Below are 21,822 nucleotides of genomic sequence, written 5' to 3'. Positions count from 1 at the left end.
CTACTCAAGGTTCTTTTAGTTCCAAAGAAAACAGGGACTGGAGACCAATTTTGGATCTCAGTATCTTGAACAGATCGGTCAAGAAAACAAGATTTCGGATGGTCACGCTGCAATCCATTCTTCCCCTATTGGGAAAAGGAAACTGGATGTGCTCTATAGACCTTCAGGACGCGTACTATCACATAAAAAATGAACAGACGCTCCAGAAGATTCCTCCGCTTCAGGCTGGGAACCAGTCATTTTCAATTCAGGGCCCTGCCCTTTGGTCTCACCACTGCCCCGGTGTTTACCAAATGCATGGCAGTGGTAGCTTCTCACCTGAGACGACAAGGATTCCAGGTGTTTCCATATTTGGACGACTGGCTCCTCACAGCTCCCACCAAGCATCTCCTTCTGATGGCCAGAGATTACACTTTTCGTCTGTCAAAAATTGGGTATCTCAATAAATTGCGAAAAGTCTGTTTTGTCGCCTTGTCGTACTATTACCTACATAGGCACAAATTTAGATACTGTAAACATGTCTGCAACACTAACGAACCAAAGGATATCAGACATTCAAAAATTGGTGTCACTACTTCTCAACAACAACAGAGCCAAAGCCAGGTTAGTTCTAAAGGTGTTGGGAATTATGGCAGCGGCCATACCTCTCCTCCCATTGGCCAGATACCACATGCGGATCCTTCAGTGGATGCTCTTTTCTCAATGGTCATACCAGGAACTTCCAATGTCTCACACCATTATGATCACGCAAGCGTGCAAAAAGCATCTCATGTGGTGGATGTCTTCCCCCCAGCTCCTGTTGGGGAGACCATTTGTTCCACCTCCTCCGGTTGCTACTCTGACAACGGATGCCTCCCTGATCGGGTGGGGGGGGCATTATCAGGGCAGGACAGTCCAGGGCACATGGCAACCAAACGAATGCCACTTGCACATAAATGTTCTGGAGATGAGAGCAGTGCTTTTAGCGTTGCAAGCCCTTCAAGACTCTCTTCCCTTGGGAACGATTGCAATCCAGACAGACAATATGTCTGTAGTGTGGTACATCAACAAACAAGGTGGAACCAGATCATACCCTCTGTGTCGAGAAGCACTCAGACTGTGGCAATGGGCGATTTCTTCTCAGCGTTTTCTGATAGCAACGCACATCCCCGGGAAGTCCAATCACATTGCGGACAAGTTGAGCAGAGCTATTCTTATGCCTCACGAGTGGTCTCTGAAAGACTCTGTAGTGAGAGAGATATTTCTCAAGTGGGGTCAGCCTTGCTGCGATCTTTTTGCTACTCCCCAAAACAGCAAGTGCAGAGAATACTTCACTCTATTCCCTTTACCAGGCCAACCCAGCAGGGACGCACTAGTCCAAGTTTGGCCCGGGGACTTCTGTATGCATTTCCTCCTTTCCCACTGATCTCTCAAGTAATACAGAAAGCTATCGCTCAGAAGGCCTCATTGATCCTCATTGCGCCTTACTGGCCTCGACAAGTGTGGTTCCCCTTTCTACATCAATTTCTTTTGGAGCGACCGTGGAACCTGGACCTAGTTCCAGATCTTTTGATCCATCAGTCGGGTCAACTTCATCGCTCCCTCCCCTCTCTGAACCTCACTGCTTGGTTCCTCCACTTCCAACAGTAGCCAGGCTTCCTCAATTATCTCACTCTGTTAGAGATATTTTGATAGCTTCCCATAAATCTTCCACTCGAAAGATTTATTTGAGTAAGTGGAAACGCTTCTCATATTGGGCACAAGGAAAGGACATAGATCCTTTCACCGCTTCCATCCAACTAGTCCTTGATTTTCTTGCTGAACTCTTCCATGCAGGTTCATCTCCATCTACTCTTAAGGTTCAATTGGCGGCTATTTCTAATTTCCATGTGGGTATTTCTGAATCTGCCCTAATGTCCCACAAACTCTGCAAAGCCTTTTTGAAAGGAGTTTTTCTTCTCAGACCTCCTGTAAGAAATCCTCCTTCTCCTTGGGACCTAAATTTAGTTCTTGCTTCTTTGATTCTTTCTCCTTTCGAACCTGCAGCTTCATGTTCCTTAAAGCTATTATCATGGAAAACTCTTTTTCTGGTGGCTATCACATCAGCTAGAAGAATTTCAGAACTTCAAGCACTCAGTTGTCGCTCTCCTTACCTTGTGTTCCATAAGGACAGAGTTTCCTTACGAACTAACCCGTCCTTTTTGCCTAAGGTGGTTTCAACATCAAATCTAAACCAATGCATTGACCTCCCTGTTTTTTTCCCGGAGTATTCAAATAGGTCTGAACAGAAATTACACTACCTGGATGTTCATCGTCAATTAAGGTACTACTTGGACAGGACGAAACTATTCAGAAAATCTGATCAGCTGTTTGTCTCCTATCGAGGAAAGCAGAAAGGGACTTCCAGTTTCAAAGGTATCTTTATCCAGATGGCTAACATCTCTGATTACCCTTGTTTATGAAATTAGACACCAAGAACTGCCTAATAAACCTAAAGCCCATTCCACCAGAGCTTTGGCTACTTCTCTAGCCTTCCAAGACAGACTGCCTATTGACACCATTTGTGCAGCGGCTACTTGGGCTACTCCTCACACTTTTATTTCCCATTATAAGTTGGATTTAGCTTCTAGGCATAGAGCTAATTTTGGTTCCACTGTTCTCAGGAGTCTGTTCCGTTAGGCCACCCGGGACAAGGTGCTAGGGACGCGGTCCCATCCAGCAAGAATGAAGGCGAGATAGACAACTTAACATATAGAAGTTATGTTCTTACCATAACGTTCCATGTTAGTTGTCTTCTTCTCGCCTTCTTCTTGCGTCCCACCCTCCTTCCCCCTGGCCTGGACAGACCTAGAGGAGTTGTGATCGTGACCTCTCTTTCTACCACCTCTTTCTTAGTCATATGCTATTATGCATATTTCTTGTTTCAGGATATAGGTCACCCCTTTTCTTCCTGCTGTTAGAGGTGGATTCTGTTTCACTGTTATACTGTTTTGGTATAAGCTGGGTTAGCTTACAAACGAGATCTGAGGTAACTCTCGCCTAGCATTGTGGGATATAAGGGGAGCCTCGAGCCGGTGGAACCAACTCTCGAGCTTTTAGAGTGGCCGAGTCGGAGCCGAGGTCGGCTCCGAACCCCATCCAGCAAGAAGAAGGCGAGAAGAAGACAACTAACATGGAACGTTATGGTAAGAACATAACTTCTATTTAGAAACAAAGCATGGGCTTTATGGCATTCTTCTGAAGACCCCCAAGATCACATTAAATACAGGCAATCCAGGAACGAAACCAAAAAATCTATTTTACAAGACAAAAAACAATACTACTGTAATTTTCAGACAGTAAATCAAAATAACCCTCAGAAGTTTTGGGCAGGTTTAAATAATCTACTACATCCTGGACAAACTTCAACCCCAATCCCTGCTGCTACTATTGATAAAACCCCTGAAGATGTTTCTGACAGTTTTAACCGATTCTTTACTGAGACAATTCAAGCCCTAGCTAGCCAACTACCTCCTAGCTCCCCTGGTCCTTAAAGTAGCAACCCTAGAAACCTACTCGCATTCAGCTTCCAACCAGTCGCCACTTCACTTATCCGTACCTTGATCAAAAAATTAAAACCCACTACACTTTCTGCTGATCAACTCCCTGCCGATTATCTACAAAAATCAGCTGATGCTATTGCTTACCCCGTCTCAATACTAATCAATCGAACCATAGTAGAAGCTAAAATTCCCACCATCTGGAAAATATCCTATGTAATCCCACTTCACAAAGGAGGCAGCTCTACTGAATTCTCCAATTATAGGCCAGTAGCTATACTCTCTCCACTTGCAAAGATTATGGAAAAATGTATTCATAGACAACTCATGCACCACCTAATCCAGAATCACCTTATGGCAGACACTCAACATGGCTTCTGTCCTCATCACAGCACTACTTCAGCCCTCCTAGCCTTTACCAACACCATAAAACATAATCGCAACAATAATTATATATCCTCAGACCTCTTCTTGGATCTTTCCAAGGCATTCGATATGGTTGATCACCAACTTTTAATCCACACCCTGCAAACATTTTGTCTAGATACTAGAGCCCTTCAGTCCTACCTGAATGGTCGACAGCAGGCTGTCTTCTGGCAGAACAAACTCTCTAACCTTCTACCTAACACCCTTGGAGTACCACAAGGCTCTATACTAGGGCCCTTGCTGTTCTCCATCTTCATTAACGACCTTTATACTGTTATCCCAAAAGTCAGCTGTATCCAATATGCTGATGACTCTGCTCTGATTTGCTCAGCCACATCTCCAATATAGTTATGGTCAGCTACCCAGACCACCTTTAATACAATAGAAAACTGGCTTTCTGAACATCGTCTGATCCTCAATCCCAAAAAAACTAAAATGCTGTTATGTTCACCAACACATAGGTCTACCGCTTTCACCTTTACCATAAATTCAAATGATGGCACAATAATCTCCCCTGACCCCTCTACAAAACTATTAGGTGTCATCATAGACAATAATCTAAAATTCGACCTACATGTTAACCAAACTATCAAAACCATCAGTAAAAAACTAGGGTCACTTTACAGAATAAAAACCTTCCTAAACCCTCCAGCTAAAATTGCCATAGCTCACTCTCACCTTCTTTCCACTCTTCTGTATGCATCCCCTCTACTCTCGAATTTAAACAACTGTCCTTAACAAACTCTCAATTTGCTACAACCACATTGCCAGGTTTGCCACTGGGCTGCCTTTTAGGACACATCATTGTATCAGTCTAAATCAGCTTGGGTGGCTTGAACTACTCAGCCTAATCCAGTATAACCAACTGATTATGGCCTATAAAATCCAGACAATACTCCTGCACTTAAAAATATTATCACCCCCTATAACAATCCTGGACCGCCTCGATCCTCTAACAAACTACAAATTCAGACTAGCAAAATTAATAACACACCCGGTGACTCTGTCTTTACAAACTCTGTAAGTAGATCCTGAAACTCTCTTCCAGCTATTACCTTACTTTCCACCTTAGGTCAATTTAAAACTAGACTCAAACAACATTTGTCACTTAACTGGCTATGTCAGTGTATCAAGCCTGACTAACTCTCTCTAGAATGTGTAAAAATCTGTTAACCAGTTTACTGTGTAATTTAATTTAATCCTGACTTGTGCTCGGGATTAACTCTAACCTGTGGAATTTGTTTAACTTGCTTACTTGTATAATCTCTGTAAATAGTCTGTTTGGTATTATGTTATGCTGTATCTGCTTACCCTTGGAGCTTTTCTCCCCGGGCCTCCGCTGAAAATGGACATGCATCCAGTCGGACTATCCTGGTCAACTAATGTAAAATAAAAATAAAATAAAATAAATTCAGTAGTCAGAACTCGGACATAATTTACATCTTATTCTCCATGGTACAATTGCTGGGCTAGACTAGATATAAATTATATTTCATAGGCACATGTACATTTAAATGAAAGCTTCTACACACATCCAATACCTATGTCAGATCATGCAGCTTTAAAAATTAAGATAAAAATGCAGAGTGATAAACTAAACATGAGACACTGGCTCTTTCCCACCTAACTGTTAAAAAAAGAAGAATTTAAGGAATGGGTTGTGGAAATTATTTTATAGTTATTAGGGAATGTCACAAAAATTGCTTCAGATGTTATATGATGTGATTTATTTTGCGAACTGTGTTCAGTGTCACTGTTTTTATATTGGAAAGACCAATTTGAAACTTAAAGAAAAAAATAGTGCACATTTGTCTGATATTCTGAGAAATATCGTTACAAATGCCTTAGCTAAACATATTTCTATCAAAGGTACAGGGCATAGATTTAAATTTAGAATTTTACAAGTTTTATCTCAACACATTCTTTGGGGGGGGGGGGGCGGTAATAACTAGAACAGACCTAATGAAATACAAGTGGATTTATTATTTTAGGACAGATGAACTACCAGGACTTAATAGCAGCAACAGTATTAAATCTATTCTTAAAAATAAACATCATATGGTATAGAAATATTTTTTATGTATTTTGTATATATTTGCATTTTTATAAATTTGTTTTATATACAAGTTTGGGCTTTTAAGATCATTGCTGAATTAATTGATTAATATGTTAATTGATATTTTAATTTGGTTGGTTATTCTGTATATAAAAGAGCACAAGCAGTGTGTTTTATGCACTTAAGAGTTTGTATTCGAAATCTTTGCAATTTTATCTGTATTGGTATCTTAAAACGATTAATCGGACATTGGACGTCTGGTTGTTTTGTTATTGTGTGTTTGCTGTACTTTGAAGCCCTTCAACAGCTTGGGGAGATTAATTTGTGACATTGTTTGGCTTTTTTCTCTCCTTGAGGCACGTTCGTTGATTTTTAAATGGATATATAGCCCGGACATTCTCTTACTCTTGCTGCTATGGGTCATACTGCTCCACATAATTCCAGTGGGTTTGCTAGATTACAGAAGTTTCTAATGGTTGGTACTAATCCTCTCCTAAGTATCTGTGCCGATTCTGCTGAGACTGAAATATCTGTTACCAGTAGTATGGAGATAACTGAATTGCATAATACTATTAAAATTTTGTAATCAAAGGTTGAGCAGTATAAAAAATTACAATGGCAGAGGTTAAGCTTTAATGCCTACCTCAAACTGGGTATTGTTCCTAGGGGGCTTACAATCACCAAAATGCTGACGTATAGAAATAAATACCCATAGCTGCTTTTAAAATGGCAAAGAACTCAATTTAAGGCTCAGTGCCGCTTATATGCCATTTTATGAATGACTTTTTTGTGAAGTATGAAACCGAATTGGCTTCAGAAATTGAGACACTAGAAGGGCAAGCTGTTGAATGTCTCCGACTTTGGTTCTCTTGCGAATGTATATAACAGTATGCTGGAGAAGCTAAAAATTTTTGAAGATAAACTTACTGCTTTAAAGAAACGCAAGTTATTTTGTGACTTAAATGACTTTAAAAGCAGAAACATCTTTGATTGGCTGAAAGTAATTGAGCTAATGGCGCGTACAACCACATCCTCTGCTGGTCCCAATGCTAGCCAACAAATCCACAGCCTGGAATCTAATGTACAAGCTCCGCCCTCAGTATCTGCTCAAGTAAAGTGTAGCGAAGCTGTTAGTGATTTGGACAGCTTCGATGGGCCCTCTAAAACTACAGAGAGCAAAAAGACATTCAATAATAAGCGGAGCAGCTCTCCAAAGGTAACAATAAGTAGTTCATCTAGTTTAGGTGATTCACATACCAGAAAAGGGTGTTTTTTAGTTCAAACTCGCTTCCAGTTAGAACAGCTGATACAGGTAAATGAGAGATTAAGAGGTTGCAGCAACAGCCTTTTACTAGCTTATTAGTCTAGCACTTTACCAGACTTCTTGTACCAATTATTGTAGTGCACAAAAGTGCTACCAGCACTAAACATTCTAAAGGAAACAGCTCCAGTACTGATTGTTAATGCCCACCCCTCCAGGCATGTCTAAAGGTCAGTTGCCTGTACTTTCCCCTATTAACCTGGTGAACATGGGCATCCTGAGGCAATGCAGCAACTGCCTCATGTACACTGACAGCCCTCTCCTCTTACCTCCCAGCACTCAGACTTGCAAGAGATGTACTCATATATCCAAATTGGAAGCCACACACTCTCCAGCCAAGACCAGAATAGCTGGTCAAGAGGCAAAGGTCAACACTTGCACCACACCACATGGAACACACAGCCCTCCAGAAAACACACCAGTACTGCCTTCACATAAAAACACAAACCACACACTCACCTTTCACGGAGGCTCTCAATAAATATCTACCTAAGGTAAACAGCACAGACCTCCAAGGCAGAAACTCACTCAACCACCACAACACAACACTAACCATGAGACACATAACTCTCCTAAACAGTGTGCCACTCAACCAAAGCCCCTAAGGCAAAACAGCATACCCAACACACTAGTCATAGATGACTCGATAGTGAGGCACACTGATGCCCCACTCACTAGGTTGAATAAGGAGAAAGTAACAGTCAGATGCCTGTCAGGCGCCAGGATCCACCTCATAACGCACACATGCACTCAGGTTCCTCAACAGCAGGTACAAATATGACTCTGTTATTGTACATGTTGGTGTGAATGACCTGAGACATACCTCCCTGGACTACATGAAAAGAGACATGGAGAAGCTCTTGGAATATGTAGCCCAGGCGGGTATGACCCTAGCCCTGAGCTGCATCCTACAACCACCCAGAATGATACCACAGTACAAGCAGAAAATGATTGATTTCAACAATTGGCTATGTTTCTGGTGTAATTCTAAGGGGATCCAGTATATGCATGGGATGACATGATTGACAGACCCAGATGCTTTGCCAAAGATGGCCTGCATCTGTCACCCCTGGGCTTCTGGATACTGGCCAAGGCTCTTGCCACCCCTGTAGTGCCTTTTTAGGCGGTCTTCCAAAGGCCAAATTACCACTGTAACAGCTACAAACAAATGCAGTCTATGCTGCCCAGTGCTAGAAGTCTAAATCTCAGAATGCACTCGCTCGAAGCACTGATTAAAATGGAGAACATTGACATTTCTGCCATAACAGAGACCTGGTTCAAGGCAACAGAAAGCACCCCTGCACTACCACGCTATAGCTCATTCAGCACCTTTCGGCCCCAGAACTTGGACTGAAGCTCCAAAGGTGATGGTATTTGCATATTCATAAAGGATACGCATACCTCCAGATGCTTCAGGTGCAGCTAACATTGGGTAAGACAGCAATTCAGATCATAGCCTGCTATAGGTCCCCAACCATGTCCCAAGACTCTCACTCCACATTCATTCCTAAGCACCCTGGAGAATATTAGGGTCCAACCTAACACTCTCATACTGGGCGACTTCAACTACCCCTCCATTAACTGGGAGAACTACTTATATACCAGTACACTTGCCCAATGTTTCCTGGAATTCATTAATTCCACTGCCCTGGACCAGCTCATTCTTACCCCCACTAGAGGTAGCAACATCCTTGACCTGGTCATTACTAACATGGGTGACCATTGCTCTACACCAATAGTCAGCTCTTCCCTAATTAAATCCGACAACACACTAATCACCTTGGAAATCCACATCCCTCCCAACACCCCTGCAAAGGTAACCACCATGAAAAACTTCTCCAAAGCTAACTTTGGGCTCCTAAAAACAGAGGTGGCTAACTTCATGGCACCCATGCAAATGGAGATCGGTTGCATGACCGCCGAATCAGACACCAATGCACTGTACAAACACGTACACAAATCACAAATGCATGGATCTCGCCATACCCAATAGAACCAAGATGCTTTCCTCCAAAAAAAGGAAGCCAATCTGGTGGTCCCCTGCCATAAACAAACTCTACAACAGAAGGAGGAAACTGATGTGGAATAAGGTGAAGTCCAAAGACTAGAAAAACTCCCTTATCAGCCTCAACAAAAAGTTGAGATCCCTCGTCAAATCCTCTAAAGCTAGCTATGAAAACAGAATTGCAGCAGATAGTAAAGACAACAACAAGGCCTTCTATAGTTATGCAAAGAATCTCCACAGCAATACCCAGATTTGCTCTGAGCTACTGTACAATGGTAGCTCCTATACCGAGCCAACAGATATTGCCAATATACTGGCCGACAGATTCAGTGCCAACTTTACCCCTCTCCCCCCTCAAGGGACCAGTCACAATGCCAGTAGATTGCCAGGCACCCAGTATTACTGCTGCACAGGTTAAAACAACACTCTCCAAGGTCAAAAATACAGTTTCTATGGGACCTGACAATATCCCTGGCTGTGTTCTACATGAACTGCAGAATGAACTGACACCTCACCTGTGTGCCCTATTCCATCACAGCCTCACCTCAGGCTTTGTCCCTACCGAATGGCACAATGCTACAGTCATCCCTCGCCACAAAGGAGGAGTGACTACAGACCCTGGGAACTATTGCCCCATTAGCCTGACGAGTCTGACATGCAAAGCATCATCATGGACCTAATAAACAAGGATATAGGGAATCTCCAAACTCTGGATCCCATACAGTTTGGTTTTGTGAAGGGTAGATCATGCCTGCTCAATTTGATGGACTTCTTTGAGTCCGTCACCAGAGCTGTGGCTGAAGGCAAGGTGGTTAATACAGCCTACCTTGATCTGGCCAAGGCCTTTGATACCATTTCCCGCTCAGGAATCATAGAAAAACTCACTAAGCTAGGCATCAACCCCTATGTCACTAGGTGGGTTGCAAACTGGCTCACAGGTAGAACCAACAGTGTGAAAGTAGTTGACTCCAAGTCAGACTGCCAACCAGTCACGAGTGGAGTCCCACAGGGTTCAGTCCTGGGTCCTCTCCTGTTTGGTATCTACGTCTCTGAAGTCCAGGCTAATATGAAGGGACTCCGGCTGACAAAGTTTGCAGATGAATGCAAGTTGAGAGGTATTATTAACTCCCCAAGTGATGCTGACATCCTACAGAAAGGCCTCACTGAGATCAACAACTGGTGTCAGAACCATGGCCTTAAGCTCAATGCCAAAAAATGTGTTGTCATCCCCTTTGGGAAAAACACAGTTCCCATGAATTACCACATTGATGGTAGTCCAATGAACACAAAAGGTGTTATAAGAGATCTGGGAACACATGTTGACAGCAACCTCTCCTGTGACCACCACATTGCCATTGTGGTCAGAAAGTCCTTCTATGTGGCACATCTCATTACTAAGGGTTTTGCATCCAGGAAGAAAGAGATCATTGTTTCCCTCTACTCTTCCCTCATTAGGCCAGTCATTGAGTACAATGCCCCAATTGGCATGTACCTCACTAAACACCTGCAATAACTGGAGAGGCTGCAGAAGTACCTCACAAAGAGAATCTCAGGCCTTAAACATTTGTCCTATATGAACAGACTCAAAAAACTCCAACTATTCTCTGTCTCATATCGCCTACTTACAGGCGATCTCTGCTTGACTTACAAAGCCATGTCTGACCCAGCTCTTTTAAAAATGCTACAGCTAAAGAAATCCCAATCCCTCCACACCACATGCTCCAGAGACCTCCACCTCATTACCACAATCAACAGAACATGCTGGAAGGACAGGTTCATAACCCTGAGACTGTCCATGCTATGGAATAGACTTCCCATGCATGTCAAGCAGAGCACCTCACTGACCCTCTTCAAGAGAAATCTTGAGTGGATGGGAAATAGAAAATTCACCCCAGGGATCACTCCAGTGGCTTTACTCGACAGAGGCACTGGGAACTAAGGTCAGGTGGCATGATGCCAGGATAATCCTATGGGCTAGGCTTGTAAAGGCTCCAGGGCCATTAGCCTAGTACACACCTGTGAACCTATGAGAGTGAAAGAAGATGACAAGCAGACAGTGCGAAAACTGCAGAACAAGGTACACTCGGGAACAGAATTCAAGAAAGTGAAGATATGACTGTTGTTAGTACTAATGTACTTAATTTATCTGATTATGTTTTGAGCCAATCTCAAATCAGCTGACTTAGTAAAGGGCTGTCGTTTATCCCTTCATCTGCTGGAGACTTAAGTGATCTATTAACTGATATTAATAATAATATTAATAACAATTTTCTGAAATGGTCAAGCATATTCATTCCATGTAATTACTCCCACTGTTAAGGCATTTTAAGCATGTGTGAGCAAGAAATAAATGATTATTTCTTTCTAAAGCAAAAGGAAAATAAATTTTATAATTTAAATAGAGATGAACGTGATGCACTGGTTACCCTTTGCTCTGATAATGATGTTATCATTAAGCCAGCTGACAAAGGTGGCAAAATAGTTGTGATGAATGTATGTCATTGCAATGGGTGGATGAATGAAGTCTAGTAGATACTAATACCTTTTTAGAAGTTAATAGATTTTTTGTAAATTATGTCATCACTAAAGTTGAGTTGTCTATATGATTTACTTATAGAAGATTCATGTAATTACTCCCACTGTTAAGGCATTTTAAGCATGTGTGAGCAAGAAATAAATGATTATTTCTTTCTAAAGCAAAAGGAAAATAAATTTTATAATTTAAATAGAGATGAACGTGATGCACTGGTTACCCTTTGCTCTGATAATGATGTTATCATTAAGCCAGCTGACAAAGGTGGCAAAATAGTTGTGATGAATGTATGTCATTGCAATGGGTGGATGAATGAAGTCTAGTAGATACTAATACCTTTTTAGAAGTTAATAGATTTTTTGTAAATTATGTCATCACTAAAGTTGAGTTGTCTATATGATTTACTTATAGAAGATTCATTTACACCTGAAATGTATAACTTTCTCTACTTAGCTAATCCAGTAATCTCATGTATGTATGGTCTCCCAAAAATTCACAAAAGTTTGGTCGCACCACCCATGAGGCTTATTGTTTCTGGGAAAAGGTGGATTACTACAGCAATTTCCAAGTATTTCGACAAACAACTAGCCCCTTTGTGAAAATGTTGTGACAGCTTTTATCAAGGATACCAGGGACTTTTTATCCAGTTTAAGGGAATGGCTGTTGGTTAATACAAATGATAATATTCATTTGGTAACGATGGACATTAAGTCCTTATTTACAGGCATTCTGAATTAATATGGTATAGAAGCTGTAAGGGAATTTTTGAATATGCATTGTGATTATTCTCCTTCAAAAATAGAATTATTATGGTCTATGCTTGAGATCGTATTAACGTGTTTATGTTTAATAACAAAAAATGTTATCACCAACGACTTCGCAAACACATATGCCAATCTTGTGCTAGTGAGATGGGAAGAAATATTTATATTTAATGAAAATGCTACGATGTTTAGGAATGATAATTTGTTATTCTTTAAGCATTTTGTGGATGATGTGTTTCTTTTATGGAAAGGAGATGCTGATACCGGGACTGTCTTTGTAGATTATTTACACTCCTCTACTGAGTTTTTGATTTTTGATGTTAAATCATCTTATGATAGTATTAATTTTTTAGATATTATGGTTTCAAGTAATGACATCTCTTTTGACACCACAATACATAGGAAAGATGTGCAGGCTGTCAGATTATGTTGATTCAGACAGCATGCACCCTAGACACATTTATAGAGAAGTAGTTAAAAGTCAGTTCATGACTGCCAGCATATTGAGTACTAATGATACAACGTTTATGAAGGAAATGGAAGGAATGACAAGTGACTTTAAAAGTAGGAGATATGACAATACCCTTATTGAAGAAACTAAACACCTGGCGAGCTATGAGAGAAAGGGTTCAGCTACACCATATTTATGTACGCAGAATACAAATATTCGATCCAATATTAAAAATAATCTTGGTATTCGCTATGTTATGAAATATAATAGACATACAAGAACGGTACAACAGATTATTAGGAAGAACTGGAGCATATTGAACTCTAACCAAGAAGTTAGCGAACTTGTAGGTATGACACCTACGTTTATATGTAAAAGGGAAAAGAACCTTAAACAATACTTATGTTATAAAGATATGAAGACTGATATAGATGAAAATAGACATAGGAGGAAATCTGTCACTGTTCCTTGTTTTAACTGTGTTCATTGTAAAGATATTAACACAGATGTATTTTTTAAACATCCTATTAGTCAAGAAATATTTGTGTTTAAGGCATCCGGTATGGGTAGCACTGAAAATGTGATTTATTTTGCTAACTACGTTCAATGTTATTGTTTTTATATAGGAAAGACCAATATTTAACTTAAAGAAAGAATTAGTGTGCATTTGTCTGATATTCAGAGAAATATTGTTACCAATACCTTAACTAAACATATTTCTATCAAAGATACAGAGCATAGATTTAAATTTAGAATTTTACATCTCAAGACATTGTGAGGGAGATTTAATAATTAGAACAGAACTAATGGAATACTAACGGATTAATTATTTTAGGGTGGATAAACTACCAGGACTTAATAGCAGCAACAGTATTAAACCTATTTTCTTTATGTATTTTTTATATATTTCTATTTTTATAAATGTTTTTTATATACAAGTCTGGGCTTTTAAGATCATTGCTGAGTTTTTAAGTGATTAATATATTAATTAATATCTTGATTTGGTTGGTTATTCTGTATATAAAAGAAGAGAACAAGCAGTATGTTTTATGCATTTGAAGAAGAGTTTGTAGGTTGTAGTTTGAAAGGTTTGCAATTTTATCTGTATTGGTTCTGAATTAAAACGATTCATTGGACGTTGGACTTCTGGTTGTTTTTATTATAGTTATTAGGGAAGGTAAAAAACTGCTTCAGACGTCATAGCTAGTGAGTGGGATAAAATGAAAATGAAGTTTAAAAATAGGGTAAAAATAAAAGGGACAGAGATGTGGTTAAGAAGTAATATGAATTACTTAGAGGGACTGACAAAGGTTAACATTTTGCAGAATAAGGAGAATCGCAGAAGAAGAGGCACAGATGCAGAGTGCGAAAGAGAAAATAAGCATGAGTTTAGAATGATTGCTGTTAAGCAATTATTTTTGATAATAACTTCAAAGCACAAAAAGTTTTAGCACGATGACTTAGGCAATAGAAAGTAGAAAGGGTTATCAGCACACTTAGAGAGCCTATAACAAGAAAACAGCCAGAGATGATGTAGATGTCTTAGAGATATTTCAGAAATTTTATGGAAATTTGTATAAAGCAGAGACACGTGGATTTCAAGAAAGAGCACAAATGGAAATATTTTGTAAGACTTAATTATGCCAAGGTTAGAGGTAGATGAGGCTCAACAACTAATAATCAAGATAAGGGAGATGAGATAAAAATGGTGATGTATAATTTGCCTTCAGGAGAATGTCCAGGAGCAGATGGCATTTCTGTGGAAGTGTGGAAGCTAGGAGGGAAGAAAGTGATAAAGATCTGGAAGATTTTATTTAGCAGTATTTTAAAATGAAAAGAGGGGAAGCGCCAACATCTTGTATGAAAGCTGTGGTAGCTGTATTACCTAAAGACAGGAAAGACCCATTAGACCCAGCTTCATGCAGTCTCGTTTCAATTTTAAAGTATGATTATAAAGTGTTTACATGTATACTAGCTAAGAGAATGGCAAAGGTGTTGCCAAAATTGATAGGTATGGATCACTGTGGTTTTGTGGAGGAGAGACAAACATTTGACAACATTAATAGAACAATGATGATCCAGAGGGAAGCATAATGTAGAAAAATACCTCTGTTATTGATGGGTCTTGATGCAGTGGAAGTATTTGTGTTCCCTGTTATAATAATAAGGTTAATTAGTAGGATATATGAAGGATTAGAGACAAGAATTAATGGAAGGATTCCTCTCTGATAAGTTGTATTTGAACAGAGGAATGAGGCAAGGTTGTCCTCTCTCCTTTATTTGCTTTATATTTAGAGCCATTGGCAAAGAAAATAAGGGACTCAGAAATGCAAGAATATAATTAGTAAAACAATCGAGAAAAGTTGGCTTTATTTGCAGGTGATGATGTCCTGTACCTGCAAATTCAGAAAAGGACATCTCAAGTGTTGTGGGATATTTTAAGACAGTTCCAAGTCTTTTGGGGATATAAAATAAATGAAAATAAAACAAAGACTGTTGCCATAAGTTATGTTCCCACACATGAATTGGTTCAGCAATATCCATATTTATGGGGACACAATAAGATGAAGTATTTAGGAGTATGGATAAAATTGCTTCTGTCATGGCAGCTAAGGATATGTGGGAATAGTAAACAAAAGCTAATACAAAAACTGATAAACTTAAAACTTTTGTTTATGCATATGGTTAGTAAAATAAAAGCAGTGAAAACTGTTTTAGTTTCTTTAGTTTTATTTACAAGTCAAGCATATTTTTATTAACCAGAGGAGAGGTTGAGGGCAATTATTTATAAAGAGTTGAAAGAATTTATCTGGGAGGGGAAGAGGGCTAGAGTTAAGTTGATGCTTCATAAACAAGGTGGTTTAGGATTACTTGATGTGAATGGATTCTTCACAGTTGTGCAGTTAAGGCTGATATATATAATACAAGCAGGAGGTTATCAGTCAAAATGGAAAGGGTTGATGATGAAACAGGGAGGAAGTTTGAGCAGTACGGAGAGTAGGACTTTGGATGCAGATCCTTAAGGAGAATAACAACCATTCATACTATTACATTCATAAAGTAGTATTCTAAGAACTAAGCCAACATGGGAATGGCGAAAAGAGATTTTGTCAACATGAATGCCTGCAAATGGGGTATAGAAAATAGTCAAGAAGGGGCTGGGATTTACTGGAGAATACTGTCAAAAAGAAACCAAGATATTGGGAGGAAATAACTTGAGCAGGAAATGTAATAGAGTGAGATGAGACCAAGAAGACTTTTGGACTGCAGGCTAAATACTGCCTTCCCTACCAGGGATTAATATCAGAATACAGGCAAAGAGAAAGGGACAGGGAAATATTGAGTAAAAGACCTGCTATGACTGCTTTTAAAAAAGGCATGTAAAATATTGCATGATGACAGTAAGAATCAGTCAGAGGAGTTTAGAAAAGACTGGGAAGAGAGACTTGAAAAGCAATTTACAATAGAGCAATAGGAGGATATGTAATGCTTCCAAGTATGCAACAAAGTCCAGAAGGTTTAGGACCTTTGCTTGGAAGTGTCTGCATAGGTATTTATATACCACTAGCAGACTTCAAATAATTTTTCCTCAGGTAGATAGTAAATGTTGGAGGTGTGATGAGGAAGAAAGAGGTAACTGGGAACATGTTTTGGGAGTGTAATGAGTTGGCAGATTTAAAAATTCTGTACAGAATACTTTGTCAGAAACTTTTGGGTGAGCAAATAGACATAGTAAAGCCTTGTTAATTTTAATTATTTTGGCTGACAAAAAGGCAATAATGAGAAAATGGAAATAAATGAGTATTATAAAAAAAATAAATAGCCTGACAAGGGATTTTTAGAAAAGGGACAGTGCAAATTACATAGAAATGAATGGAAATTGTGGGAACAAGACATGCAGAATTAGTTCAGGAAGAGGAAGAGGTATAAGGGAAGGCAGGAATTCAGCAATTTATTTAATGTTGAATACATGATATTCCAAGAAAAGATATGTGATGTATAATGTATGTAAATGGAAAAAATTGTTAATATGGTTTGCTTTATTTTCTGTCAATGTATGTTTGCCTATGTTTTAAGTCATAATTTAATAAAGGTGTTCAAAAAATATCAACCTGGTAATCCACCTAGTCTCATTATGTCATGATGATTGTATCATAAATGGTTAACATTTTTAATGATTGAATTACAAAACATGTTGACCATTCATATTACAACACAAATAACCAAAACCAAGCACAATGGAAAAGGAAATCGTTTTCCAATGTACAAACCATAACCCGACCAAAGGTCAGCTGAAATTGTCTGAATAGTGGTAGTTTTATGGAGTTTTTTAAAGGTAAGGTACATGGTTAGGGTTAGCATGCATAACTAAGGTGTGGAGCATGTGGCATCCTAATCCTAAACCCAACCATACACCTTACCTTAAAAAAATCCTTTTCATTACACTATCACTATACAATACTATTTGGACAGTCACCAAGTGCTCACACGCACACACAAAAATCTTATCTTAATCTGCTTCTGACCTAAATTTACACACACTTTACATACACGAAATCTATCCCCTTACCTGATCCTTACTCTAACCCTAACCCACAAACATTCAGCCATACACTAAATATATCTCCCTACCTGGCCGTTGCTCTAACTCTACCACACACACACACCCACCCCCATTCCTATATACGCTAAATCTATCTCCGTACCTAACCTCTACTCTTTACCCTAACACACATTCATGCACACATGTAAACACACACACACAGCCCTACCAAAAAGCCACTTACCTTTGTCGACCAAACTGGCAGTCACTCAATCAGCTATTTGCACAAAAGTGAATGCTAACCATCATGATATACCCCAAAAGACTAAGATCCTCTGTAACATCACTTCCTGTTACTCCTTCAGCTAATAAGAAGACAGGAGAGAAGGCCTTTGATAATCATATCCCTTGCAGCTGGAATAAATCACCCAAAGAAATCAGCGGTAGCATCTCCAATCTGTTATTTAGAAACACTGTCCACGCACTTCTAATATGTAATTAAAACTGCAGGAGATGCAAACCACCATGTCCTGAACATACAGCCAGATTCCAAAAAGGCTAAAGGCTTATTATGTGTTTAAGTGACTTACTCTGGTGTAAGGCCCACCTATAAAGTATGTTTACACTGAAGTAAGTCACTTACACAGAGAGCAAGTCTTTAGAATTTGGCCCATAGTGTAATGTGTAGCACAGTTTGCATCTAGACACAAATGTTAAACTTTTATATTTTATTTTTTTTTTTAATTTATATCTGTATACGGGCTTGTGTTTTATATTGACCTTACGTAATTTATATGTATTATTTTCCCTTCTGTATGTGGAGTTCAATACTCTTTGGATCTCCCCTGAATAAGGCTGGCTCAGTGGGATTACCCTGTTACAAAAAGTTAAGTAAAAATAAAAACTATGGCAGTGTATAATGGATGTCATTGTTTTATTTAAAACAGAAACCTATTATTGCATTACTTGTTATTTTTAGTAACGTATTACTTTTATTTATTTATTTTTATAATTCAGATGCAGCTGCCACTATTGGGGTGACAGGAATCAGTTTGGGGATCACTACATCATCCTATGTTGATTCATTTCATCACCATGCCTTGGGGCATTCACCTGTAGAGAATGAGGAAGACGATGAAGATCTTCATCCATTTGGTAAGAAGTCCTTAAGTTCAGCGACCAGATGTAATTATCTGTTCTTCATTTTAGGGTGGGGTAAAGACATTTACATAATGTAATGACATTTAATTTGAATTATACCTTTACAGGGCACTTTAGTGGAGGTAGTGTCTTTCTGAATTTTAAATAAGTGATGAAATAGAATTCTGAGTTTGAAAATACATTTGAGTACAAATCAGAAACATTCAGCATTATAAATACCAATGTAATGAATTGGTAATCTTAGCTAGACTTTAATATACTGAATTTATTGCTTCATTAGGGCTGCAGCTGTGACTAGTCCTTATCCTGCTATAGGTACAGACACTACCTTACAAAGAATAACCCAAGTGTGATTAAAAAGATACACAATTGTAAACTAAAATGAATGCTAACTGCCTAACCCTAAGAAAACTACTCACTTACATCAACTCCGTAGAACAAAAATTGAACATTTGACATTGCACAATTGAAACATGGCAGGTAAAACATAAAAATAAAACCCCAATCACTCTGGCAGAAAATGACAATAGCAGTAAAGAGGTCCCTGCCCTACATAGCTAAACTAAAGAAGATTAAACTGCTTAAGGTACTTGTATATTGTGTAAACTTAGTTCATGTTTTCTTGTAGGTCTGAAAGTCAGGTGACATGCATTTTTCATTAGTATACTTTGTTAGTAATATAGGAACGTTGCTATGGATGTTTGTCATTTAGTTGAAAAAACATTAAACTGAAAAACCTAAGTAATTCTTGACCTCTCTCTTTGCTTGCTGTGTTGTGACCATGGAGCATTCATTTCTTGGGGGGAGAGGTGGCACCCCCTACCTCCCTACCTGATATAATTGACTGTAGGGTCACAGCAGCAGCAATAGAAAAGACAACAGTCCCATTTTTAATTATGGCTTATGATGAAAGTTTTTTAGTAAAATATATGAAACTAGTTTCAACACCCACACATCATATACATATATGTACACATATACAGACATAAAGAGAGAGAGAGAGAGAGAACAGATTACTTTGGTTCCGGCACATGTGCAGAAACGCAGAGGGTAATCTAGTGAAGAAGCTTTGGGACAGGCAGAAAGAAGGCAAGAGGAAACAAGGACATCTAGCAAAGGTTTGTGTGAGAGATGAACTGTGACAATCAGGCGTAACTGATGATGAAGATAGGAGAGTAGCACTGAATCAAGAGAAGTGGCAACAGTTGACAACACCCCAATTCCATGTAAAAAAATGGGAAAAAAGGAGGCTGATGGTGTGTGCACGTGTTTGTGTGTGTGCGTGTGCGTGCATGTGTAGTTATAAATATCAAAGTACCAAAAATCGAACTTAAAAGCATCAATCCCAAAAGATTGAATGGCAAAATACCAAAACAAAATTTTAAAAAGCAACAACTGATGTTTTTCTACTAGAAAGAAAGCCCTCCCACACATCAGCTGATGATTTTATATATATATATATATATATATATATATATATATATATACCAACTCTGAGATCACACAACAGCAGGGTAAAGTCAAATCTTCACTCCCTGCTGTATTGTGATCTCCCACACAGTAATGCTGGCAGAGTTGATCATATGATTTTTCTCTATCAATTTTGCTGGTGTTACAGATGTTCAGTATTGTGAACATTTGACTGTATATAGATAGACATATTCAGGAGCAGGAGACTTCACAGTATGTATGGGCCTTCAATCAACAAATCTTCACTGATCAGGTCCCACTCTTTAAATGCTGTAGTTGTTGATGACTGCAAGTAATCACAATTCCTGATCACCAAACCTTTCATGTTTTACTGGCTCAAACTGGAAATTGTGCAAGCAAAATGAACCTGACGTTATTATAGAGTGTAAACTCTTCCTATTCATGCTGAGCCACAGGGGAAATATATCCAGGCATTGTCTTTTGTTACTGTTTCAGGTGATCTCTGTGGTTTCTCAGTTAGTCAAGATTTTGGTGTGTGGGGTTGCATCTTGGTGATCTTTACATCAGGTTTTTGACATGTGTGAGATCATTTATTGGTTGGGTTGTGATTTATATGGATAGGATTAGGAGTATAGCTATATGGTGTTCTATAACTCCATATTGTTATATTTATATAGAGGAGTTCTTTATAATCTTACCATAAGCATAGATCTCTATCTATTCTATGTTGCAGTATTCTTTACATGAGGGATTCTCCACTATGGGTGACCAGATCTCCAGCCAGTATACAACAGCTTTTAAGTACTACTAGTACATGGGACATTGCACGTATGTCTTAGGAGTACGTTGGCCATAAAAGCAATGTCTACACATACAATCCTCAGAACTGAGTGCCCCAGGAGGAACCATTCCAAGGAAACAAAGAGGTTATCAGACATCCAGAAACAAAAGCAGGCACCAGGGGAAAGGAGGAAGGGATAGAATATTGTAACATAGAAGAGAAGAACATCTATGGCTATGGTAATATTTTACACAACTATTCTATGTCCTTCTATTCTATTGTTGCAGTATTCTTTACATGAGGGAGAGTACCAAAGCTCAGCAGGAAACCTGGGAGGAAGAAGAACCAGAAGAGCTCTCTAGAAAGCCATGAAGAATGGCTCTAGCAAAACCAGCTCTAGATCTGGGGATGCCATCTAACTTGTAATGCTTGGTGAAGGTACGCACAGAATTCCAATTAGCTGCTTCTAGAATGGAATTAGTATCCAAACCCTTAAAGAAAGCACCAGAAGAAGCCACAGCCCTAGTAGAATGAGCCTTAACATGATAAAGAAGGCTCTTCCCATGGAAAACATAAAAAGAAAAATCCTTTGGAATCCAAGAGGAAATAGTCAACTTGGAAACAAGCAATCCCAGAGCCCTGGGATGAAAATAAACAAAAAGCTGATCATATTTACTGATAACCTTAGTTTTATCTGAATAAAATGAGTTGTTTATGCACATCCAAGGTGTGTAAGATCTTCTCACTAGAGGATTGTGGAGAAGGAAAAAAGGTGGGTAAATGAATAGATTGACTAAGAGACAACTCATTCACATCCTTGGGCATAATGGAA

The 21,822-nt window shown here is 39.0% G+C and overlaps 1 protein-coding gene across 2 annotated transcripts in view; it reads left to right on the top strand.

Annotated features, from left to right (window-relative positions):
- Positions 1 to 21,822, top strand: part of FAM149B1 (family with sequence similarity 149 member B1) — a 1,523,608-nt gene that overhangs the window by 1,302,037 nt on the left and 199,749 nt on the right. For both annotated transcript variants that reach the window (XM_044056091.1, XM_044056089.1), the window contains exon 13: positions 18,635 to 18,772. In XM_044056091.1, the coding sequence (XP_043912026.1) occupies positions 18,635 to 18,772 (138 nt within the window). The remainder of the gene's footprint in view (positions 1 to 18,634; positions 18,773 to 21,822) is intronic.

Source organism: Protopterus annectens, chromosome 14.part0, assembly GCF_019279795.1.
Source record: "Protopterus annectens isolate FY-2018-M chromosome 14.part0, PAN1.0, whole genome shotgun sequence".
Classification (NCBI taxonomy): Eukaryota; Metazoa; Chordata; order Ceratodontiformes; family Protopteridae; genus Protopterus; species Protopterus annectens.
The sequence above is the reverse complement of the archived record's forward strand: the minus strand, read 5'-3'. Positions and strand labels throughout refer to the sequence as shown.